Source organism: Chlorocebus sabaeus, chromosome 17 (assembly GCF_047675955.1).
Source record: "Chlorocebus sabaeus isolate Y175 chromosome 17, mChlSab1.0.hap1, whole genome shotgun sequence".
Taxonomy (NCBI): domain Eukaryota; kingdom Metazoa; phylum Chordata; class Mammalia; order Primates; family Cercopithecidae; genus Chlorocebus; species Chlorocebus sabaeus.
In genome coordinates, this window is record NC_132920.1 from 28,142,730 (window position 1) to 28,169,057 (window position 26,328).

A 26,328-nucleotide genomic window follows, 5' to 3' on the forward strand; every position below is an offset into this window, starting at 1 on the left:
TACACTAGGAACTAGGAGACAGGGTTCTAGTTACAGCTCTGCTTTTAAGTGGCTCTATGATGTTAGTTACTTCCCAGAACTTCCTTTTCTCTTATCTGTCAAATAAGAGCAAACAGAAATGATCTCTAAGGTCCCTTAGAGTGATTCTGTTATTCTTAAGTTACTTGCTATGTATTGGGTATTTGGGTGTATTCCAAACCAGATTGTTTTCACCATAGGTTTTCCATTTCTTTGTCTCCTGGACCTTGTATAAAGCTTTGTAAAGAGTTACTAAGTCAACGTTAAGGGAAAGAAATTTTTTTATGTATGACCTTGGTGGTAATCAATAGTAAATGCTGAGAAATGTGGAGGTTATAAAAACAATCAACATGAAAGAGTGATCATAATTCTCTTCAATCTTGAATATGTTTCAAATTTTCCATACAAAATATTGAATAAAGGAGAAAAAGGCAAAAACAAAAAATGCTCATTATATGTTACGGGAAAAATACAAAGAGGCCTATATTTTCCAATAAAAAATCTGAAGCGAGATATCAGATTTTTAGCTAAGTTTCTTAGCCTCTGCATAAATTTAAAATCATGAGCAATGAAGAGCTACTTCATTATGAGTTATGAAGTTATGAAATCATGAGTTATGAAGAGCCACTGAGCTGCGAATAACACATGGCTGCTTCAATTCCTTGGTTCCTAAAGGTTAACTTACTAAAAAATCTACAGAAATCCAACTTACTATAAATCTACATTTATACAAGAGGATTCATCTGCTCCTTTTTGTAGGTTAAAAAGCAAATTATCATATTTTATGTGAATGAAGTCAGGAAACCTATATTATAAATTTTATTACAATTATTTTTAAATTAATTTTTAAATACTCAGTGAACTCCCTTTGAGATTATTTTGTACTCAGCCTACATATAATTATTTTAAACTTTTTTTTTAAAGTTTTTAAAAACTAGGATGAAGAAGTTTTCCTGAAATATACTTAGAAAACTTCTTGCACAGATGTGTGTGAAACTAGGTCTACAGCATACGTGATGAAATTAACACAGGAGGCAACATTCAGTATCCTAAAGCTGTAGATGTCACTGATCAGAGAACTTGGCAGATGTATTTAAGATATTATGCTTCTCTGTACAAAATAAGGGAATTTTTACTGGCTTTCCCTTGAACTCTCTCTGCTAGAGGACATAGCAGGGACAAAGTGAGAAATACTTTTCCCTACCTGTTCCAAGGAGCTAGCTTGATTCAGCCACAGGGTGGACTTTCCGATGCTGGATTAGGTTGCAATGGTAAATGAAGTTCTTGCCACATTCTTCACATTCATAAGGTCTCTCTCCAGTGTGAATTCTCTGATGCTTAATGAGGACTGAACGTCGACTAAAACTCTTATTGCACTGATTGCACTGGTAAGGTTTCTCCCCAGTGTGAATTCTGAGGTGATGGAAAAGCCCGGCATTCTGGCTGAAGGCTTTGCCACAAACACTGCACTGGTAGCGCTTCTCCCCAGTGTGGAGTCTCTGGTGCTGGAATAGGCCTGACCGCTGGCTGAAGGCCCGCCCACACTCGTCACATTCATAAGGCTTCTCACCTGTGTGTGTTCTCTGGTGCTCAATAAGGATGGAATTCTGGGTGAAGCTTTTTCCACATTCATTACAGATATAGGGTCTCTCCACTGAAGAGCTCACCCTTTGCTTTTCCAATCTGCCCTCTTGGTCACAGATAGCTCCATACTCAGGCATCTGAGTAATATTACCATTCAGTTTTCCAGGAACTTGTACAAGAGATTTCACTTCCTGAGAAATCTCCCTCTTTGGGGCTAACTCCACATTCCAAGTCCCAGCCTTGCCATCTAAAATAATAACAACATGAAAGATAACATGAAGTATGAAAGATAACAGATTACCTTTCCAAAGACAAAAGAAAAAAAGTGGCCAGGCAAATGGGTGGAAGGGGACAAGTAGCCACTTTTTCTGTTTATTTTTCCACTCTAAATCTATTATACCCAGACCTCAGGGAAAAGATGCACTGTATTATAACTGCTTACTTATTGTCTGCCTCTCCCACTAGACTTTAAACTTCATGAGAGCGGGGATCACATCTACCTTGTTTATCACTGTATCCCTGGTACCTGACACAATGTCTGGCATATAGCAGACACTAAATAAATGTGTTGAATTGATAAATATTCAGGGAATGAGGTAGGCTCCCTGAGGAAATTCTAATCCTCACCAATCTCCTGAACTGGGCACACCTCTCGCAAATTATACCGAAGTTGCTCTTCCAAGGTTTGGAATTGGTCATTTGATGACTCCTGAGCTGCTCCTGGAGTTGCCTTCTCCTTTACAAACTCTTCCTGTTCATGAGCATGGCTCAGGACCTGGTGGAAATCAAGGACAGTTGGGAACCAAATATCAGAGAGAACATGGCAAGGAGGCCTTCTCAGGGCCTCTGGATAGAAAAGAAGGACCAAGAAGCTGGCAGAGAAAAAAACAGAGGCAGACAGATTAAAAGCCCACAGAAGATCAAGTCTGGCATAAAAAAAAATCCTCCTCCTCTACCTTTTGTTGCTGCACTGAAACCCCATACTTGTTCTTACAGGTACAAACCCTGTTCTGCCATCTTCTCACCTGCTCTCCTGGTTCATCCAGCTCTCTCTCCAAATCCTCCAGCACAGTCACTGCCTCCTCTCCACTCACAGGATGGTGCTCTCTGACCCAGGCCTGGAGCTCCTCGGGCAGGATACTCAGGAACTGCTCCAGCACCAGCAGCTCTAGAATCTGCTCCTTGGTGTGCGTCTCTGGTCTCAGCCACTGATGGCAGAGCTCCTGGAGTCTTCGAAGAGCCTCCCGGGGCCCAGGGGTCTCCTGATAGCAGAACTGTCTGAAGCGTCTACGAAAGATCTCTCTGGTATGAGGGTTATTTCTTGACAGGCCTGATTCTGGCCCACAGGAATGTTCCTCTTCTTCCTCCTTTACCTTCACTGCCAGAAGTCCTTCCTGCATCTCTGCAGTCTGAAGGGTCAAGGTTAAGGCCATCAAAGGTTTAACTATTCAGAAAAAGAATCTATTCTTGATAATTCTCCCTTGATCTTTTCTTCTGGAAACCCCGAGATCTAGACAATTATTTGCAAAGAAAAAAATATAAAAATGCAGAAAACCTCAGGACAAGGAAGGACTGGAGTATTTACACTAAAAGCAGTCACTCTGTGTCATGAAGGAACACCGAAACATGATTAATGATAGATACTTTAGAAATACGAATCCAGATAATATAGGAAGAAAAACAGAAACGGAACAAAAACTACAATTTTCTGAAGGAAGGTACTGTTTCAATCGTCCTGACTGGAACAGCTCAAATCAGCTTGAGCATATTGGGTTTCCATTTGAATAACAAGATACTAAATTCGGGGTAAATTTTAGCTATATGAAGGTAAAAAAGCACTTTGGGCCCAAGTGGTCACAGACGACACCAAGAATCAAGAAGAAAAGGGAAACAAATGGAAGATGGAGGGAAAGTAAAGAAGATAAAACGAGTTAGAATTGTAAGAAATGCACTTAGAGAGAGGAGGCAGAGTCCCTCCAGCCATAGGAGGTATGGAGGAGGGAGATCTAGGTTTAAAATGTGGAAGGTCTTGGACTGAGACATCATCCTGCAGGTATTCCCTCCAGAGTCTTGGGCTTCATGTTTTGAGCCTTGGTCTCTTCAATCTATAAAACAGGAATTCTAAAACCAACACTGCCTATCTTTCTAGGTTGATACAAAGATAAAACGAGGATAATGAACACAAAGAAGCTGGCTACTTAGTAAACTCCAAAGTGGTAACACTGTTGTTATTTTTCTTATGTTATTGTAAGATTAAATGAATATCCCTAGTGGTTTAAGGCTAAGGCAAAAGAATCAGAAAGTAGTTGACTGCAGTGATCTAGGCTCAGAGATATTAAAATGATGGAAATATTGGTTCCAGTACTTTAAAACAGGAGTAGAATTTGACCTTTTTCTCGCCCTTTAATTTCTTGGAAACTTTTTCTCTTTGAAGCTACTTGAAGGTGGAGAGGGGGCAATTTTATGTAAAATAAAATTACTGCTAATAAAAAGACAAATGTCTATGACTCCTGAGGTCAGGAGTTCGAGAACAGCCTGACCAACATGACAAAACCCCGTCTCTACTAAAAAATACACAAATTAGCTGGGTGTGGTGGCACACCTGTAATCCCAGCTACTCAGGAGGCTGAGGCTGGAGAATCGCTTGAACCTGGGAGGCAGAGGTTGCAGTGGGCCGAGATCATACCACTGCACTCTAGCCTGGGTGACGGAGTGAGACTCCGTCTCAAAAAAACAAAAACAAAAACAAACAAACTTATGAGCAATCTTAACCAGGATAGTAATTAATGAAGACAATTTTCTGAAAGAAAAACAATTAGATGACCCAGTGATTTCTACGCACCATTTCTGAGCACAGACTTTCAAACTTTTTTGACCAGGACTCTTATTAAGATATATTTTATATTATAACCCAGAACACACATGCACATGTATATAAGTGTATGTTTGTGCATTTATGAGATACACAAATAACTAAAATAATAATTTCACAAAACACTATGTATCCTTGCTTTATATAGTGACATACAATTATTTTTAAACCTATTTCATTAAAAGACAAAACAAAAAAGCCAGAGAACATATTTTGTGGGTTATAAAATCTATGTGGTGGGTTGTGACACATCACATAGATTTTATGACCCACAAATGAATAATAACCTGTAGAATAAAATATTTGTTTTAATTTTAAGTAAAATTATTGTAATCCATTGCAAAAATAACCCTACACTATTCTGTTTGTTGTTTTTTGTTTTTGTTTTTTTAAGGAAGAGTCTTGCTCTGCTGCCCAGGCTAGAGTACAGTGGCGCAATCTCAGCTCACTGCAACCTCCGCCTCCTAGGTTCAAGCAATTCTCCTGCCTCAGCCTCCTGAGTAGCTAGGATTACAGGTGCCTGCTACCATGCCAGGCTAATTTTTGTATTTTTAGTAGAGACAGGGTTGTACCATGTTGGCCAGGCTGGTCTCGAACTCCTGACCTCAGATGATCCACCCGCCCTGGCCTCCCAAAGTGCTGGGATTACAGGCATGAGCCACCGCGCCCGGCAACCCTACATTATTCTTAGGTGTTGACATGCATTGTGAAATTAAATAACTAAGAATAGGGTATTTTATCAGTCTGTTCTCATGCTGCTACTAAAGACATACCCAAGACTGGGTAATTTATAAAGGAAAGAGGTTTAATTGACCCACAGTTTAGCATGGCTGGGGAGGCCTCAGGAAACTTACAATCATGGTGGAAGGGTAAGCAAACATGTCCTTCTTTGCATTCAGCAGCAGGAAAAGTGCCAAGCAAAAGGGGGAAAAGCCCCTTATAAAACCATCAGATCTCATGAGAACTCACTATCACCAGAACAGAACATGAAGGTACCTGCCCCCATAATTAAATCATCTCCCACCAGGCCCCTCCCATGACACATGGGGATTATGAGAAATTGGGAACTATAATTCAAGATGAGATTTGGGTGGGGACACAGTCAAACCATATGAGGTATTTAAATTACAAGTGAACACTGATCACACTGCAACCAGAAGAAAAATTAGATTCATATTGTGATTACTGGTTATATTTATCAAAGGGGAAAAAAACTACTGGCATGGGACAGCATCCTTCTGGATAACCTGCACACATAATCCCCTCTATAAAGTTCTGACATCTTTGGTTTGGTTACCTTCTGTAATCACTACCCCAGGAAGTGTACAGAGGATTTTTTTTCCTCTAAAGACAGAATCCTCAAATTCATGTTTTCCTCCACCTTTTTTTTTTTTTTTTTCTGAGACGGAATCTCACCCTGTCGCCCAGGCTGGAGTGCAACAGCATGATCTCAGCTCACTGCCTCCCAGGTTCAAATGATTCTCCCTTCTCAGCCTCCCGAGTAGCTGCGATTACAGGCACCCACCACCATGCCTAGTTAATTTTTGTATTTTTTTAGTAGAGACGGGGTTTCACCATGTTGGCCAGGCTGGTCTCAGACTCCTGACCTCGTGATCTTCCTGCCTCAGCCTCCCAAAATGCTGGGATTACAGGTGTGAGTCACTGCGCCCAGCCTTCCTCCACTTTTCTTGGTGCTGACTCACCACCACTGGGACTACCATATTATCTTTTTCTGTCATAACTTTTCATATACCACTCATTCACTTAGCAGATATTTATTCAGAGCCTACCAGCAAATACATATTCAGAGCCTACCATATTCCATGTACTGTTCTAGGCACTGGGGATACAGCTGCAATTATAACAAAGTCCCTAGTCTCATGGAATTTACATCCTAATAACAATAATAGCAGACATTTATAGTGCTTTCAACATGCCAGGTAGTGTTACAGATGCTTTATATATATTAACCCATTTAATCCTCAAAACAACCATGAATAAGGTGCTATTATTGCCCCCATATCACAGATGAGAAAACTGAGATATGAAGAGTTTAAGTTACTAGTCCAAAGTTCAAGTCAGTTATAGATAGTAAGCAGTGAAGCTGCAATTCAAACCCAACAAATCTGACTTCAGAATTTACAGTCTCCAGTGCTACAACACTAACTTCTGTTGGGGAAAAGAGGGGCCAGGATGAGGAAAAGGGGTCACAGGAAACAGATAATTATTAAGTATTTGTGAAGTAGTGATAAATGCTATAGAGAAAATAAAGGTAAGGAGATAGAGAGTAAGGGGAGAGAAAGGTTGCTATTTTATAGTCAGGGAAGGCCTTGATAAGGTAATGGTTGAACAAACCTGAAGGAAGTGAGGAGCAAGTCACATGGCTATCTGGAGAAAGACTGTTCCATGCAAAGGGAACTGCAAGTGCAAATTTGTGCAGATGGGAACACACCTGGATTCTTCAGGTAATAGCTAGTTGAACAATGACTGGAACAAAGAAAACAAAAGGGAAATTGACAGGAGATAAAGCAGGGAGCTTGGGAACTGATCATGAAAGGCAGTGGTAAGGGCTCTAGCTTGTACTCAATGAAATTTGGAAACCATTGGGGATTTTTGAGCCAAGCGGTAACAAAATTTTACTTACATTTAATACAAAAGCATAACTCTAGCTGCTATGTCAATGACCTTGGGGTTAAGTGGAGGCAGAGAGGGATGCTATGACAATCATCCAGGGAAGAGATCATCATGGCCTGAAACACGGTCTGCTGAATTTGTTCTAGGGTAAGAAAGTTTTGTGGTACAAATATCAAATAGCTAAATTCAGAATATGTACTCACATTACTCAATAAACATACCATGGATTCAAAGGATGAAACAGCCACTCACACTTTCTTGTTTTTTTCAATCTTCTAGGGTCCGAAAAATGTCTTTTTCTTATTTACCACCTGAGCCACTTGGTTTCAAGTCAAAGTTTTTCTATTCAAAGACAATGCAGCTGAATCTTAGAACTCTGCCCAGAAAAATTCATTTCTGGGATATGGTGTTTCAAATCTTTACACAGTTTCCCAAATATAAATTTCCCTATTTTCTCTATATACTCTGGGTTCATTTTTGCCTTCATTCACCTGATTTTGCTTTTATCTGCTGGCCTTAATACCCAGATCCTTGCACCAGCATACCTGAGTTCTTTGAACCCAGTGTCTCCAAAAGGCTTCCCCAGTTTTTTGTAATCCTGCCCTCCTGGTCACAAACATAGAGTTCCTAATCTTCCATTCAGAATCACAACCTCAATGTATATGCCAGGTATATAATTAGTATAATAAATCTTACCTTAAAAAATACATCTGCATTTTAAAGTTGTTCCTCCTAAAGCCTCAGCAAGCTCAACACCCCCAAATCTACCATCATCCTCATGGAAGGATTATCTTTAACAAGGATAGGCACATAGGTGAAGACTAAGCAGCACATAATACAAACATGCCTTTATCGTCATACATCCCACGACCCTCACCTCTGCTGACACCATCTATGGCTCCTCACTAATTGGATGAATTCCCAAACTCTCAAGCACAGTTTAAAACCAGTCAGACCTTTAGCTTCTGTTGTCTGGCTCCACTCTTGGTTTCCTCTATTCCACAAGCAAAAACTCTCAGCTCCAGTCAGGTTTTTCTCTTCACTATTCTAATCAGGCGTTTCTCATCCCTGTGCCATGAGCTTGGTCTTGCCTTCTTCCCTTATTCAAACCCTACCCAATCTCTGCAGCTTGATTCAAATCTCACATCCTCTCTGAAGCCTTCTTTATCCATTTCAGCTCACCCTGTTCCTCCTGCCCATTCACATGTCATGTACTGTATGAGTCCCACATTTCACCCTCAGTCACAATTTATCTTGTACCATTACTTCTCTTCAGAACCATTTTTTAAAATCCAAAAAGTAGAGAGGAATATAGAATTCTTTCACCAAGTTCTACTACCCTGAAATAAACAGTCTTAAAGACTGGAATGTGTTCTTTTCTATGCATTTGCAATAGTATATACACATGTATACACATGTGCACACATAGAGTTGATATAAGCCCATACATTTTATCTACTTTAGATAAGTAGAAGGTAGTATGAGGTAGCAGAGAACACAGACAGATCTGGTTGTTTATTCTTTTTTTTTTTTTTGAGACAAGAGTCTTGCTTTTTGCCCAGGCGAGAGTGCAGTGGTGTGATCTCGGCTCACTTGCAACCTCTGCCTCCCAGGTTCAAGCAATCCTCCTGCCTCAGCCTCCAGACTAGCTGGGATTACAGGCACCTACCACCACTCCTGGCTCATTGTTTCATTTTTAGTAGGATGGAGTTTCACCATATTGGTCAAGCTGGTCTCCAACTCCTGACCTCAGGTAATCCACCCACCTCGGCCTCCCAAAGTGCTGGGATTACCATCTGTGAATTTTAACACAGTGATCTTGGGCAAGTTACCTGATTTTTCTAAGCCTCAAGCTCATATATGAAATGAGGTCAAAAACTACCTTGCCAACTTGTTGAGAATATTAAATGAGATAATGCATAGAAAGTGTTTTTGCACAAAGCCTGGCATATAAACATGCAAATTAATCTTTTAATGACATAATGTACAATTTTGATACAATGGTGGTTTAATTAATAGTTGCTACTTTCCCTTAGGGCCAAGACTGTAATCTTTTTCTATTGCTCAAAGAACAAGATGGGTGGGCGAAACATGCACATAAACCAATAAAATGGCTGTTTCATCAGGTTTGCAGAAACACTGTGAAAGATGGACGTCTTCAGATACATTCTCTCCAATCAAATCCTAACTAGAAGCCCAGGACTATTGAGGTACAAAAGAAGGATGGGATTCAAATGAGCGAAGTAACTTCCCAGGTTATAGCTGTAAAGCTAATACAGGAACAGAGTGGAGTTAGCATAGCAAAGGTTTTAAGAAAATGGACTCTGGAGCCAACTTGCCTGTATTTGAATCCTGCCTACACCCCTTACTAGCTCTATGACCTTAGGCAAATTACTTCATTTTCTTCTTGTATGTTAATTTTTAAAAGGGGCGGGACAGGGAGGTGGGGTGTAGTCTACATAATAACAGTGCCTATCTGTTAGAGTTATGAGAAGCAGATATTTGGAAAGTGCTTAGAACAGTGCTGGGCTGGTACATAGTAGATGCTATTTATTCTTCTAAAAAATTAGATAGCAGCAAGAGCCTTTATATTATGTGAATTAGACTAAGAAAGGCTGTGGCATATTTTAAAACTATCCCTGCTTATTCTTTAAAATAAGTCCACAGTAGAGAATAAGACATCGGAAAATACAAACATTTCTTCATATCCGAATCTATTCGGATTCTAAGATGCAGACAGGCAGAGTTCAGAGTGCCATCAGTACAGGGCAGACAGGTTGAAGAGCTCAGGAATAGACATGGGGTGGGGGAAAGGGGTAGGCGCAACGACGGTGACTTTTGGTTAACAAGGCCCTTCCAGGCTGCGGAGCAACCTCCTCTGCCCCCATCTGCCCAGCCCACCTCTGGCCAAGAAGCCCCTGCCGCCAGATCCCCACACCCAGTCCAGGTCGCAGCGCACAGACAGGCCCTTCCGAAGCCCCTCAGCGGTAGCCCGACTCCGAAGCTCACCGAGGCATCCGTGAAAGGAGATGCCACCTAGCGCAGATCATACCGGCTCTGAATCCTTGACAACCGCAGTCCAAAGAATGATAAACCACAAAGGCCGGAAATGCGTCACCGCGGCCGGCTCCCCGCAGAACTGGTTCTGGCTGTGTTCCTTCTAGGAAGGCCGGAGGTTTCCACACCTCTGTGGTCGTCACGCTGAATCCCGTCTGTAGTCTTAGTGAGATGCTAGGTGGCACATTGTCTTCCAGGGGGCAATATAATAACAGCCAACATAGTGTTTTAACACGTATTAATTCATTCACTCCGCATAACAACCCTGTGAGTTAGGTACAATTATCTCCATTTAACAGGTGAGGAAACTGAAGCACATTTCTACATTGATTAGTTGCCACTTCCTACAAAGAATACCTTTTCTTTTCCCTTCTGTCTCATTTTATCACGATGAACTCATGGATTCCTTTACAAATAAACAATTACTCCGGGCGCCGTGGCTCACGCCTGTAATCCCAGAACTTTGGGAGGCCGAGGCGGGCGGATCACGAGGTCAGGAGATCGAGACCATCCTGGCTAACAGGGTGAAACCTCGTCTCTACTAAAAAATACAAAAAGTTAGCCGGGCGTGGTGGCGGGCACCTGTGGTCCCAGCTACTCGGGAGGCTGAGGCAGGAGAATGGCGTGAACCCGGGAGGCAGAGCTTGCAGTGAGCCGAGATCACACCACTGTACTCCGGCCTAGGCAACAGAGCGAGACTCCATCTCTAAATAAATAAATAAATAAATAAATAAACAATTACTGTCATTATTATGTTGATGCTCAAACTATTTAAAATTTGGTCAGTTGGAGCCCTTTCAGACAGCTCGCTTCCTTCCTTCTCTTTCTTTCTTTCCTTCTTTCTTTTCTCTCTCTCTCTCTCTCTCTCTCCCTCCCTCCCTCCTCTCCCTCCTCTCCCTCCTCTCTCTCCTCTCTCTCTCTTCTTTTTTTTTGACAAAGTCTCCAGGCTGGAGTGCAGTGTATGCGATCTCAGCTCACTGCAACCTCCGCATTCCTGGTTCGAGTGATCCTCCTGTCTCAGCCTCCTGAGTATCTGGATTACAGGCTCAGGCCACAATCCCCTACTGAGGCTGGTCTTGAACTCCGACCTCAAGTGATCCACCCGCCTCGGCCCCCCAAAGGGCTGGGATTACAGAAGTGAGCTACCGCACCCAGCCTCAAACAGGTTTCTATGTCCTTTAATAAGTTCCCAACAGTTTTTGTGCACTTCACTTTCTCACACAAGGTATTTCAGTCTCATTTTATGCTATTCCTACCCTAGACGCGGAATCGCCACTGCTTTATGAAGCTACAATACTTATTAATGAAAAATGGGATATAGAAACCAAGATCTGGATTTTGGGCAATGAATAATCTTATTGCTACTAGGATATATTATTGCCTCAAGGCCTTGTCAGTGGACAAGAGCTAGAATATATGAATATGTTACATATATATATATGTATATACGGTACATTGTGTGGATGTACCGTCATGTTTTTAACCAGTTTCTTAGGGGTGGGTGTTTGGATTATTTCCAATGTTTTACTTTAACATATATATATATATGGAGGATTTTATAAGATACTTTCTGTTCAAAAACAACTCCACAGAATTCCTTTTCATTTTTCACCATTGCACATTTGTTTTTTTTCTTTTCCCCCACAGTGAAAACTCTGGCTCGCAACAGCATAAATACATTCACTCAAACAAAATAGTTTCTTATAAACAAAATAGTTTCAAGATTATAATATAAATACACCACTAGCAATAACATATCTACTATGTAGAGTTCAAATTTTCTTTGCTTGTTTTGTTTTTGAATTATATCCCGTTTAGGGAGTATAGCTGCATAAATACCTTATTTGAATTAATTCTTTTCTCTGTGGTTATATTTTAAATGAAGTTTCTGCTTATATTCCATTTCAGGGTTTGCTTTCATCCCTTTTTTATTCTTTTTTGAAAATTCAAGACATTTACTTAGTTCAAAATCCACATTATATAAAAAGGTATATTTAGAGGAGTTCTGCTTCCATCCCCAGTCCCTTTACCCCATATACTTATATCCCATTTTCATTATTTATTTATCCTCTCCTTCTTTCCTTCTTCCTTTCCTCCTCCTTTCCCTACTTTTTCTTTCTTTTTTCTTGCAAAAATAAGTATTTACCTTCTTTACCCCATAAGTTATGTTATATACATTCTTTCATGCCTTGCTTTATCATCTAACAGAAAAGCCTAGAAATGTCCTGTTTATAGACATAGTTCTCTTTTTTTCACACCTGTATAATAGTAGCTCATTGTGTGGATGTAGCATAATTTTTTTAACCAGTTTCTTAGGCGTGGGTATTTGAATTATTTCCAATGTTTTGCTTTAACAAATAATGCTGCAATGAACAGTAAGAGGGAGACTTTTGTAGGAGCTGTGTTATTTTGTACTGTCAACAGCAAAGTGTGAGAGTGCCTGTTTTCACACAGCCTCATGAACTGTATGTTTTCAGGTTTTTACTTATTGCCAGTATGATAGGTCCTTGGGTATTTCTTAAGGAATCACAAACTCAGCGCTGAAATCCCTGCTAGAAATGGATCCACAGTGCCAAATTTCAGCAGCAAGAATTATGGAACAATGGGAATTTTCACATATTTTTTATGAGGGTGTACATTGGTGAAACCATTTTGGGAAACTCTGGCGTATCTACTAAAGTTGAATGTATGCATGTTCTATGACCCAGCCACCAGAAATGCATATGTGCTTGCATCTAAAGACATGTTTTAGAAGCGTTTTTTGGTGACTGCTTTAAACTGGAAACAACTCTAATGCCCATTAACAGTAGGATGGTTTTAAAAAAAAGTTTATTCAGACAACTGAATACTATGTAACAATGAAAATCAATGAACTACAGCTACAAACCACATTGATAAATTTCATAAACATAATAGTAAAAGGAGCCAGAATAGTGAGTAAAAGAAGACAAAAAACACATCCTTCACGATTGCATTTATATAAGGTTCAGAACAGAATAAACTAATATCTGATGTTAGAAGTCACAACAGGGAGGAGTTTAGCAGGGAGCATAACTGGGGCCTTCTGGGGCACAGGTAACAGTTCTATTTCTTGACCTTGATAGTGGTTATATGAATGGTTTTACTTTGCAGTATTTCATTTCACTGTGCACATATTGTTATGTAATTTTAAATATATGCATATTCTAATGTTTTTAAAAAATATGTAAACCACTCATTTTAGAGTTGAAAGAACCAGAGCTCAGATAAATGAAGTGTGTTGCTGAGGTCAGCAGACCCAGGACTTGTACCCAGTTTTCCTCATCTGCTAGCTCCCTTGGCTTTGAGGAATTAGTTAACCAGGTACCCTTACATGTGGATCTTTTTTTTTTTTTCTGAGGTGGAGTCTTGCTCTTGTTGCCCAGGGTGGAGCGCAATGGCATGATCTCAACTCACTGCAACCTCCACCTCCTGGGTTCAAGCCTCCTGATAGCTGGGATTACAGGCGCCCACCACCACACCTGGCTAATTTTTGTCTTTTTAATAGAGACGGAGTTTTGCCATGTTAGCCAGGCTGGTCTCGAACTCCTGACTTCGGGTGATCCACCCCTTGGCCTCCCAAAGTGTTGGGATTACAGGCGTGAGCCACCGCGCCTGGCATATGTGGATCTTAAAGGTGCCCTTTTTTTGGTTGCAAGGTTAACAGTGTCCGTTAGACAAAAATGCAATTATTAGCAATGCTTAAACATATATGACAATCTTTTCACTCAGCTATTTCACCTTCTGTGAAATGTATCCCAAAAAGAGATAGAAGTGGCCCTGTCTTTACAGGTCATGTGCTGTGAATAACAATGTTTAGGTAAACAACAGGCTGCATATAAGACAGTAGCCTCATAAGATTATAATGGAGCTGTCCTATACAGGTGTATTATTTTTTAAAAAAGTTTTACGGCATATTTTTACTATACCTTTTCTACTGTTAGATATGTTTAGACATACAGATAATTACCGTTGTTACAACTGCCTACAGTATTCAGTACAGTAATATGCTGTGTGGGTTTGTGGCCTAGGAAAACGGACCATACTTTATAGCCTAGGTGTGTAGTAGACTATATCTAGGTTTGTGTAAATACATTCTATGATGTTCAAACAATGATTAAATGGCTTAATGATGCATTTCTCAGAATGCATCCCTGTTGTTAAGTAACACATGACTGTGTGTATGTACATACACACACACACATACACACACACGTATATATGAAGACTAAAGTGACCTAAAACTATTATATAAACCATAAGGTAATAAATTTGGTTATGTGGAAACATGGAGTAATTTTAAAAATAAGCGTGGTTAATAATAAATATAACCAATCATAAAATTCTAAGTACCTGACAAAAATCATATATCTATTTATCAATCTCTCTAAATAAACAATTTGAAGAAATAAAAATAATTCTTAAATTAGGGAAGTAGGGATAAGTTTTTTCTAGTAGTAGAAAAAAACCTAGATATTTTTCCTTTAAAAATATCTTTTGAGGCCAGGCATGGTGGCTCACACCTGTAATCTCAGCACTTTGGAAGGCCAAGGTGGGCAGATCACTTGAGGTTAAGAGTTTGAGACCAGCCTGGCCAATGCGGTGAAACCCTGTCTCTACTAAAAACACAAAAAATTAGCCGGGCATGCTGGCGTACACCTGTAGTCCCAGCTACTTGGGGGTCTGAGGCACAAGACTCGCTTGAACCTGGGAGGCAGAGGTTGCAGTGAGCTGAGATTGCCCCACTGCACTCCAGCCTTGGTGACAGAGTGAAACTCTGTCTCAAAAAATAAATATATAAAGTAAAAATATTTTTTGATATCACTTCAAAATAGAATTAAACTGCATTTTTAAATAAAACTTTTTAATACTATTATTTAAGGAAGCATGATGTGTTAGGGACTTCTAACTCAGAGATTTATCTGTTCCTGTTCCTCACTTCCTCTTTTCCCTCTCCTTGCTTTATCCCTACCGCCTTCCTAATACTCACTAAAACACCATTGAATCTCTTAGTTCTGATTTTGTTCCTTGCACCCCTTCTCTCATTCATTCATCTGTTTACTGATCTTTCATCACACATTTATTAGGAGTTGGTTCCTGCACTTAATAACTTGAAATGTTACATCTTTATTTGGGACTAGGGCAGAGACTGTTTGCCTACTAAATAAGTGTTCTCTCCTTTTTATCAAATAACCATTACAATTTTTATCTTGTACACTGGCACCTGAAATAAAGATTACATTTCTTAGTTATCTTTGTAGCAAAGTGTAGTAATGTGACTAAATTCTGGTTAACTAGGTGTAAGAATTTGTGCATTCTGAGAAGACTCCTTGAAAATTGCTGACCTATCTGGGAGAGTCCATTTTTTTGCCCTTCCTGCTGACTAGAATGCAGAATTGATGGCCAGTGTTTCAGTAGCCATGGGAAGAGAAGTTGTACACAGAGGACAGTGACAAGGTGGAAGGGACCTGGATTCCTGATGATTCTATAGAGCAAAAGCAACAACTTCAAACTATCTACCTTTGGACCTCATTTACATAACTGTCAGTAACAGCTGATCATAAAGTCCGATATAGGGTGTCTATGCTTTGACTACCTACCTAGGGTTTTCTTTCCCTTTTTAAAAAATGTGACCCCCATCACCTCTAACTGAACCCACTGTCTCTGCTTCCTACCTACAAGAACTGATATCTGGGAAATACAAGTTTAGTGGGGAGAGGGTGAGGAGTTATAAAGAAATGATGCTTATGTGGTAGAAAGAGTGTAGGTGATCAGAAAAAAAGGGACAACAGATAAAAGAAAAAAGGGAGGTGAATATAAGGGAGGAAAAAGCACAAAAAAAGAATAAGAGAGAAGGCACAAGTTGCATTACATCTGGTGGTTCAACCGACATTCAGCAAATTATAATGTTCAAAATACTATATCATCATCTCAGGGTCTTAAGTGTCCATAGCTTGAGTTACCCTTCAAGGGTGTCACATTTGGTGGTTAAGCCCTTGCTTAGAAACCTAGAGGAAGTTCAAGGTCTGTTCACTTGTAAGTATACGGCTAATCATATGAAAATGATAGCTCCACTATTAACTGATAGTAATATCAGAGTCAAGAAAAATGATAGCTAATGTCCTCAGAGTCACTCAGTCCCTAAAATAACATTCATGTGGGAGCCATGGTAAAGAAGTATTTCTCTAGTTCATCCATCCTAGGGTATACTGTACTCTTGTCATTTGTGGCCTTTGAACCCTGCTACCTGTCTTCTAATCCAGTGAAGTTTCTAGTTATCTTTTTATTTGCAACACATGCCACTTTGTTTTGGGATCTCAGAATTCCTCTTGAGGTGAGCCCATCTTATTTTTTTCTGTACTAGCTAAAATAAAGATGCCTGAATAAGGAGCACTTCCTCTTGGGTCTATCCTACCTAGATGTCTGGTGTACAGTGGCATCAGCAATGTACAAAATACCATCTAGAAAGGATCTTCCTCTGACTGTCATTGCAGCCTGGTGTATGTCTGGGTCAGCATCACAGGCTCCCTCCGCATAAGGTGACCAATGCCTACTTGAGTACTAGTGTTTTCCAATATCTCCAGAAAAGGATTGCTCTTCTCTTCCTCAAGAAGCAATATCTTGTTTTCAGAAGGCAAACCCAATTGTCACCAAGTTAACAGAAAGCACACAGGGTAGGAGCCCAAGGGGGTCACTAACATTTCAGCCAAACCTGTTTTTAATGACACATTATGGGTACTGTTACACAATCTCTAGGAGGTTCAGCATTGAGAATGCTTGTTTGTTCTAAACAGGGCTATGGTAAGACATATGTAAAATTTGGTTGGCCCAAAAGCAAATGCAACAAAAACAAAAATAGACAAATGGGCTTAATTAAACTAAAAAGCCTCTGCACAAAAAAAGAAGCAATCAACAGAGTAAACAGGCAATCTACAGAATGGGAGAAAAATTTGCATTATGCCTCTGACAAAGGACTAATGTCTGGAATCTACAGGGAACTCAAACAACTCAAAAAGAAGAAAAAAAACCGACCCCATTAAAAAGTGGGCAAAAGGCCGGACACGGTGGCTCGCGCCTGTAATACCAGCACTTTGGGAGGCTGAGGCAGGCGGATCACCTGAGGTCAGGAGTTCAAGATCAGTCTGACCAACATGGAGAAACCCCGTCTCTACTAAAAAAAATACAAAATTAGCCGGGCATAGTAGCGCATGCCTGTAATCACAGCTACTCGGGAGGCTGAGGCAGGAGAACCTCTTGAACCCGGGAGGCGGAGGTTGTGGTGACTCGAGATTGTGCCATTGCACTCCAGCCTGGGCAACAAGAGCAAAACTCCATGTCAAAGAAAAAAAAGAAAAAAAAAAGTGAGCAAAGGACATAAACCAACATTTCTCAAAAGAAGGCATCCAAGCAGCCAACAAACATGAAATACTACATAGCCACAAAAAAAGAACAAAATCATGCTCTGTGCAACAACATGGATGAAACTGGAGGCCATTATCCTGAGTTACATAAATCAGAAACAGAAAATCAAATACCACATGTTCTCACTTATAAGTGGGAGCTAAACAATGGGGACATATGGACATAAAGATGGAAACAATAGACACTGGGGACTACAAACTGGGGACGGGGGAGCGGGTTGGGATAGGAGTGAGGGTTGACAAATTATTTATTTGGTACAATGGTCACTATTTGGTTAATGGGTAAGCCCAAACACCATTTTGCAATATATTCATGTAATAAACCTGCACATGTACCTTCTGAATCCAAAATAAAATAAAATTTTAGAAAATAAAAAGTAAAATAAACCCAAGAAGACCTAAAAAAAAGTAATAAAATCTGATTGGGGAAACAACAAAGAGGGCATTCTGGGTGTAAAGGGGGAGAAATGGAAGAAAAAGGCATGGAAGCTTCAGTGTACACAGGGTGACTGGGGAAAGTGAGGTCACTCCTGTTGTGGACTCTGGTGTTCAGTGAGATGTCAGCTCAGATGGAAGGCCTTCCCATATTCATCACATTCAAAGGGTTTCTACCCAGTGTGAATTCTCTGATGTCCAGTAAGATCAGAACTTCCACCAAAGGCTTTTCCATATTCATCACATTCATAAGATTTTTCTCCTGTATGAATTCGCTGATGTTTAGTGAGGTTTGAACTTTCCCTGAAAGCTTTCCTACACTCATTGCACTGATAATATTTTATTAAGGTATGGAATCTCTGATGCTGGGTAAGTCCCATGCTGTTACTGAAGGTTTTACCACATTCACTGCGCTCATAAGCCTCCTCCCCAGAGTGATTTATCCGATGTTTAATAAGGACTGAGCCTCGACTAAAACTTACCACACTGGTTACACTGATAAGATTTCTCACCAGTGTGAATTCTGAAGTGTTTAAAAGAGGTTTTGTTTTGACTGAGGACTCTCCCACGTTGTTTATACATAGAGGGTTTTTCCCATGTATAGATTCTCTGATGTCCACTAAGACTGACGTTGTGCATGAAACTTCCCACGCTGATCACATGTGTGTTCTTTTCCTTCCTTTAAACTTCCTTGATGCTTTTCAAACCTGTCCTTGCATTCATGAAGGTCTCCAAAATGAGTATCCTGAAAAATGTTCCTGCCTCTGCAGATTCTACTGAACAGCGTCTTCTGTGATTCCATTCCTTTGGATGCTTCCTGCTTTGGAATCAAATTACCAGTTTCAGGCCTAGTTTCACTGTCTAAAATAGGAAATGAATCATGAATCATTCAAATATCACTTTCTTTTTTAACTTTTCATTATAAACATTTTTAAACAGAATGGAAATGTCACTTTTTTTTTTTTTTTTTTTTTTTTTTTTTGAGACGGAGTCTTGCTCTGTTGCCCAGGCTGGAGTGCAGTGGCCGGATCTCAGCTCACTGCAAGCTCCGCCTCCGGGGTTCACGCCATTCTCCTGCCTCAGCCTCCCAAGTAGCTGGGACTACAGGCGCCCGCCCGCCACCTCGCCCGGCTAGTTTTTTGTATTTTTTAATAGAGACAGGGTTTCACCGTGTTAGCCAGGATGGTCTCCATCTCCTGACCTCGTGATCCACCCATCTCAGCCTCCCGAAGTGCTGGGATTACAGGCTTGAGCCACCGCGCCTGGCCAGAAATGTCACCTTTTTAAATTGATGAGAGAGTAAACCTCCGATGGATCATTTATTTCCATTTTAGCCATGTTCCCCCAACAATCAGTGAATACTTTTTCAGTTGAGTTAAGGAAGGAAAGTGCTAGAAAGCAAAAAGTGAAATAGACATACCCTAAGAATAAATAATCTATATAATACTAAAGTGGGATTGGGAATAATCTTTATCTCCAAAACAGGATACAAATCATCGGAGCATATTGAAAAAGTCTAAGTGTGTAAATAACTTTGAGTTGCATTCAAGGGCCAGGTGTGTGGCTCACGCCTGTAATTCCAGCACTTTGGGATGCCAAGGTGGGTGGATTGCTTGAGCCCAGGACCAGCCTGGGCAACATGGCAAAATCTCGTCTCAAAAAATACAAAAATTAGCAGGCCCATGCTTGTAGTCCCAGCTACTTGGGCAGCTGAAGCAGCAGAATTACTTGAGCCCAGGAGGCAGAGGTTGCAGTGAGATGAGATTTTGCCAGCCTGGGCTGAAACCTTGTCTCAAAAACAACAACAACAACAGCAACAACCACTATAGCCGAAAGGCAAAAGTGTATTTATACCATTGCTTGGGGAAAAAACCCTTTCATCTTAATATTCTCCCGAATAGGGCATTGCTTGCAGATTCAGCGTAAACCAACAATTCCTAATAAATAAAGGTCAGTATTCCTTTATGAACACAATAAAAAATACATTTTAGTAAAATTTGACCTGAAGAAGATAAATTAAATGTGTACTGAACTCATTTAAATGAACATTCCACCTGAACTCACAGGAAATACTAGAAAAGCACTGACTTCTCAGCTCTCCTAATCATTTCATTACTGTTTTCTGGAGACAGATGCTTTTTAAAAAGGGTCAGAATGTGAGAAGGAGGATGCTTTTTAAATGGAAAGGACGTTTGGCATGCACAGAATGTGGAAAGGAAAAGGGGTACCTAATCTATACTGGAGTGACAAGTAGGGGGAGGTATTGATAAGAAAAAAGAATTTAATGTGGAAGAAGACAGAAATGTAGCCAAAGTGAAAGGTTTAAAAGGTAACTTTATCACTAATAGGCAGAGAACACTTAAAGGGATAGAGGGTAGAGACAAAGAAGACATTTAGTAGATTACCATAAAGGAAAGGCGATATAAAAAGTAACAGAATGATGTGATAATTTAATGCTTTAATGAAAATCAAAGAGGCATATGTAAAAGCAAATAGAATAAAAATCTTTGCTTAAAAGGCCAAGGATAAAGGCTCTCCTTTATAAAGACAGAGACAGATGGGCCAGGGAGGGTTTCAGGAGAGAGTTAGGGTTAGAGATGCTAATGAATGAACTATAAAGGATGCCTTTGGTTGGCCAAACAAGAGCCCCTGCTCTTACCCACCTCCGAGATAGATTCCTCCTCTTCCTCCTTACCTCTTTCTTGTGGAGAATAGGGTTCCAAAGGGTCATCCTTGAGCAGGGTCTCTATGTGTTGGAGGTGATAACATGGTGACTGCTGTGTAGCTCCCAGAGATATCACCTCCTCCCAGAGCACTTCCAGTACATCTGCTTGGGATGTGGCTTGGAGACAATTAGGGACCATTGTACTTGAGAGGAAACTTCTGTGGGAACTAGATCTGAAACCTCAGGAAACATTCCTATGGAAACAGAATAGGGAAAAGGGACTCAGTGGAATTAGAAAGAGAGATGATTTAGAAAAAGGAACTGACACTACCAGTGAAGCCTAATAGGAAAGAAAACTCAGGAATGTTGCCCTCACTGCTTCACCATTGACCTAACCATTGAGTGCTCACTTTGCTACCACAAGACACACCTCCTCTTCCTACCTGAAATCCAGGATCATCAAGTTCCCTCTCCAATCTTCCAGCAAAGACACAGCTTCATTTCCATTCAATGGATGATGCTCTTGTACCCAACACTGGAGCTCCTCGGGTGGGATGGAGAGGAAATGCTCCAGCACCAGCAGTTCCAAGATCTGCTCCTTGTTATGATCCTCTGATCGTAGCCACTTATGGCAAAGTTCCCAGAGTTGGCTTAGAGCCTCCCTGGGTCCAGGTGTCTCCTGGTAGCAGAGCTGTCTAAAGCACTGGCAGAAGACTTCCTGGCTGGGCTGGCTGTTCTACTGCAAGTCAATTTCTTGTACAGAAGAGTTACCTTCCTCCATTTTTACTATCACAGGTCTCTCCTATTCTCCATCCTGTATGATACAATCTGTAACCATTTTCACTCAAGAGTAACTGCAGACAAGTTTATACTCCAGGGAGACTCACCTTAAAAAATAAAGAAAATGTTACTCAAAGGTGAAAAACTCCATCAGTTTTTTTTTTTTTTTTAAGTACATGTTCTATAAAGGCTGCCTATGCCACGTTAAGAAAAGCAAAACAGAAAAGGTTTTTGAGGTTTTGCTAACAGTGATGAAATTTGGGATTTGACACCTCAGTAATGGAAATTTATATGACTATTTTAGAAATAAAAAGAGTAATCTTTTTCCTATCAATGTTTCCTGTGCTCACTCTATTTCAACTCTTTTCTGTTCCAGACATGTGAAATGCATTCCATGTGAGGGCCTTCACACCTGCTTGGAATACCATTACCCAAACATGTGCATGAAACATTCCCTCATTTCATTAAGGCATGCTCACAAACTGTTTCCTCAAATAGATATTTCTAGCCCATCCTGTAAAAAAAATAGCTTTCCACCACTATCTGCCCTCTTACCTTACTATATTTTTCTTTGTAACTCTCATCACCCCAACATTAAAACATACAATTAAAAGGCAAATAAAATTCGCTTTTTGTTTGTTACCCTCACAATAAGTGCCATAAGAGTAGGGGCTTCATCTATTTTGTACACTGCAATACTTCCACTGCCTAGAATAGTGCCTGGTACATAGCACATCATTAATAACTATCAGTCGAAAAACAAAATGACTAATAAAAGGTATTAACTGTAAGATTCACAAAACTTAATTAAGGAATCATTTCCTTTACACTGTATGATAAACGAGCATGATTAGAGAAATAAGGCAATGAAAATATTAAACAGAACAGGTCCACATTCCCTTTTCCACAAATTCAAAATCCCTCAAAGTTCTGAAAACCGAGAGTATTTTCATAAGTCATTTGATGGCAATACCCAAAGTAACATAAACATATTTTGTAACAAAACTTGGCTTGAAATGACATGAAGCTATTTATAGTCTTAGCGTGAATATTCATGTTTTATTACAGAAATATTAATAGGCCTGAATATCAGGCTTCACCAGATCTCTGGGGTGTTATGCATATGTAGCACATATGCATCACATTGCTTTTCAAAAATCATTCGAAATCTGATTTCTGAAACACTTTTGACCCTAAAGATTGGGGGAAAGTTTCCCTGTTTTCTTTTCTTTTTTTTTTTTGGATGGAGTTTCGCTCTTGTTGTCCAGGCTGGAGTGCAATGGCACCATCTCGGCTCACCGTAACTTCCACCTACTGAGTTCAAGCGATTCTCCTGCCTTATCCTCCCGAGTAGCTGGGATTACAGGCATGTGCCACCACGCCCGGCTAATTTCGTATTTTAGTAGGGACGGGGTTTCTCCATTTCTGTCAGGGCTGGTCTCGAACTCCCGACTTCAGGTGATCCACCCGCCTCGACCTCCCAAAGTGCTGGAATTACAGACGTGAACCACCGCGCCCGGCAAGTTTCCCTGTTTTCTATATGTCAAGGACCCACCAGACTCCAAGAAGGCCACCCTCTTACACTCAGGAGTCCTGCTTCTCAGAAACTTCGGAGAAGAGGGGCCTAACTCCAAGTCACCAAGACAGGCCGGCTAGGGGTACGGAAGCCTGGGTTACGGTCAGGCACGAAGCTCTGTCCTCCTTGTTTGGGGTCACTCCAGGAGACCAACTAATGGCAGCTCGGACTAGAAAGGAGAAGATGGGGTCTACGCCCGGCCCAGGGCCAGCCTATAGAGCCCAGGTCCTACTCTCTTGAAGCCCTGAAAACTCCCGTCGCTAAGGACCAGCCAACATCCCGAAGTGTCGCCGCGCTACTCTAGAAATGTTCATCTCTATGGTTTGCTCCTGCCAGCCTTCATCGTACGATACCACTCCGTGGTCTGTTCCTATTACCCGAGAATTCCTGCAGCAAAGCCTCTCCCTCCCGTATCAATACCTGGTTAATCTAGGAATGGCTGCCCAGCCTGGAGAACCTGATCTTTTTTTCTTTCTTTCTTTTTTGCCCGGGTTTATCTCCTCCTCTCCATCGCCAGCCATCCAAATCAGCACCTTCTCATTGCCCCAGCCTACGTCAGTTCCCCGGTATGCATTCTTGCATATTTTTCTCTCTGTAAGGTAAATAGACGTACACATTTATAAGCGAATACAGAGAGACAGTGTAGTGTTTAAGAGCTTGGTTTCTGAGCTTAACTTGTATATCTTGATATCTCTGTGCTGTGGGTCAAGTTACTTACATTCTTTATGTCCCATATTACTTACCTGTAAAAGAATAATTGTGGTGCGTATAGCACAGTTACTCTTGAGTACTGAACGATTAACATGTAAAGAGCCCCAGGAGCACATTAGATACTAAAGTCTAATAATATACATATATGGGATTTGGGCGAGAGGAAGGGGAGATAATTTTGTTTTGTAAACATGAGGTAATATATATACAAATTCTTGCATATAGACAGGGTCTCGTTCTGCCACCCAGGCTGGAGTGCAAAGGCGCTCACTGCCACCTCCGCTTCCACAGCTCAAGAGATCCTCCCGCCTCAGTCTCCCGAGTAGCTGGGACTACAGGCAGGCCACCAAACCTGGCTAATTTTTGTATTTTTTTGTAGGGGCGGGGGTCTCACTATGTTGCCTAGGCTGGTCTCACTATGTGCCCAGGATCGTGTCAAACTCCTAAGCTCATGCCATCTGCTGGTCTTGGCCCCTTAAAGTGCTGGGATTACAGATGTGAGCCACCACGCCCAGCCATATTTTCTTTATACCTCTAGAATCCTACTAGAAAGTGTTGTGAGTCATCTGGAATGATTATTAAGAATTATTTAAAATGGCCCCACTGTGTTTTATTTTAATAGCTAATTCATGAACAGTCATACTACTCCAGTTTTTATCATCATGAACAAGTTTGCAATATACATTCTTATGCACACCTGTTTTGCACAGACAATTTTATTTATAGGACATAGGTTCTCATAAGTAGTATTGCTAGATGGAAGAACATACGTATTTTTAACAATAGATGCTGTTAGTTTGCTTTCCAAAAGGCTGTAACCACCTCACATTTCAAAGAGCAACAAGTGTTACAACTTTTCTAAATTTTTGGTCAGTTTAGTGGTATCTCATTTTATTTGTGGATGTGTCTCAAATTCACATCTCCAGATTTGATTTGAATCCGTGACTGAATGTCATGATTGTTTTTCCTTCTATGTTTAGGTGTCTTAAAGGCATCTCAAACAAAACATGTTCAAAGCCAAACTTGTAATCTCTGCACCCAAATCTGATCCTCTTCCAACATCCCTTTTGTCCACTTGTCCAACTCAGAAACTTGGGCATCTCTGTTTTTTTAACCCTCCCATAAAATCCATCAAACTCCTATCAAATTTATCTTCAAAATATTTATGTATTTATCTGTTTTATTGATGCATAATATTTGTACATATTTATGGGGTACAGGTGATATTTTGTTACATGCATAGAATGTGTAATGCTCAAGTCAGGGTATTTAGGATATCCATCACTACAAGCATTTATCATTTCTCTCTGTTGAGAACATTTCAAATCTCACTTCTAAGTATTTTGAAATGTATGATAAATTGTTAACTATAGTCACTGTACTCAACTAACATTATAATTTATTGCTTTAATGTAACTGTATGTTTGTATCCATTAACCAACCTCTCTTCACCCCCACACCCACATCCATCCCAGCCTCTAATAACTATCATTCTACTGTCTGCCCTCATTAGATCAACTTTATTAGTTCCCACATATGAGTATATGTGATATTTGTCTTTCTACTTCTGGCTTATTTCACGTAGCATAATAATCTCCAGTTCTATCCATGTTCCTGCAAATGATATGATTTTCTTCTTTTTTAATGGCAGAATAATATTTCATTACTTAAATATACCACATTTTCTTTATTCATTCATCCACTGATGGACACGTGCATTGATTTGGTATCTTTGCTATTGTGAATAATACTGCAATAAACATGGGGATCCATGCATCCCTTTGATATACTGATTTCCTTTCCTTTGGATAAATACCCAGGAGTGGGATTGCTGGATTGATAGTTGTATTTTTAGTTTTGTGAGAAACTCCACAGTGTTTTCCATAATGGCTATAGTATACAATGTACACTCCCACAAACAGTGTATGAAAGTTCCCCTTTCTCTGCATCTTCATTAGCGTCTGTTTTTTTTTGTTTGTTTGTTTGTTTTTTTGGTCTTTTGATAATAGCCATTCTGACTGAAATCATATGATATCTCATTGTAGTTTGATTTGCATTTCCCTGATGATTAGTAATGTTGAGGTGGTACACGCCTGTAGTCCCAGCTACTCAGGAGACTGAGGTGGGAGGATTGCTTGAGGCCAGGAAGTAGAGGCTTCAGTCAGCTGTGATTGTGCCACTGCACTGCACTCCAGCCTGAGCGACAGAATGAGACCCTGTCTGAAAAAGTAAAGAAAGGAAAGACAAAAAAGAAATGGCAACCATCCCAGAATTTGGTGGCTTTCATTTTCATGAACATTTTAGACTGTGCATCTATCTATAACCTTAAAAATATCCATAAATGAGGGGTGTGTTTGTGTGTGTGTGTTTATACATGTGTGTGTGTGTTTTTGAAATATTTCTTTACTAATCTTTTTTGCCTAATCCTTTACATGTTTTGTTTTGTTTTATTTTGTTTTGTTTTGTTTGAGAAGGAGTCTCACTCTGTCGCCCAGGAGTGCAGTGGCGCAATCTCGGCTCACTGCAACCTCCACCTGTTGGGTTCCAGCGATTCTCC

At 40.3% G+C, this 26,328-nt stretch overlaps 1 protein-coding gene across 8 annotated transcripts in view; it reads right to left on the reverse strand.

Annotated features, from left to right (window-relative positions):
- ZSCAN23 (zinc finger and SCAN domain containing 23) overlaps positions 1-10,206 on the reverse strand; it is a 32,231-nt gene extending 22,025 nt beyond the window's left edge. For 5 of the 8 annotated variants that reach the window (XR_012089083.1, XR_012089084.1, XR_012089081.1 and 2 more), the window contains exons 1-3: positions 2,628-10,197; positions 2,230-2,377; positions 1,223-1,849 (exon numbers count right to left, since the gene is read on the reverse strand). Coding sequence is in view for 4 of the 8 variants with exons in the window: in XM_073005772.1 (XP_072861873.1) it covers positions 1,236-1,849; positions 2,230-2,377; positions 2,628-3,035 (1,170 nt within the window). In the remaining 4 variants the exon portion in view is untranslated. Of the gene's footprint in view, positions 1-1,222; positions 1,850-2,229; positions 2,378-2,627 lie in introns of all 8 variants that reach the window. The other 3 variants (XM_007973345.3, XM_073005773.1, XM_007973346.3) reach the window with 3 other exon arrangements.
- Between the last annotated feature and the right edge of the window lie 16,122 nt (positions 10,207-26,328).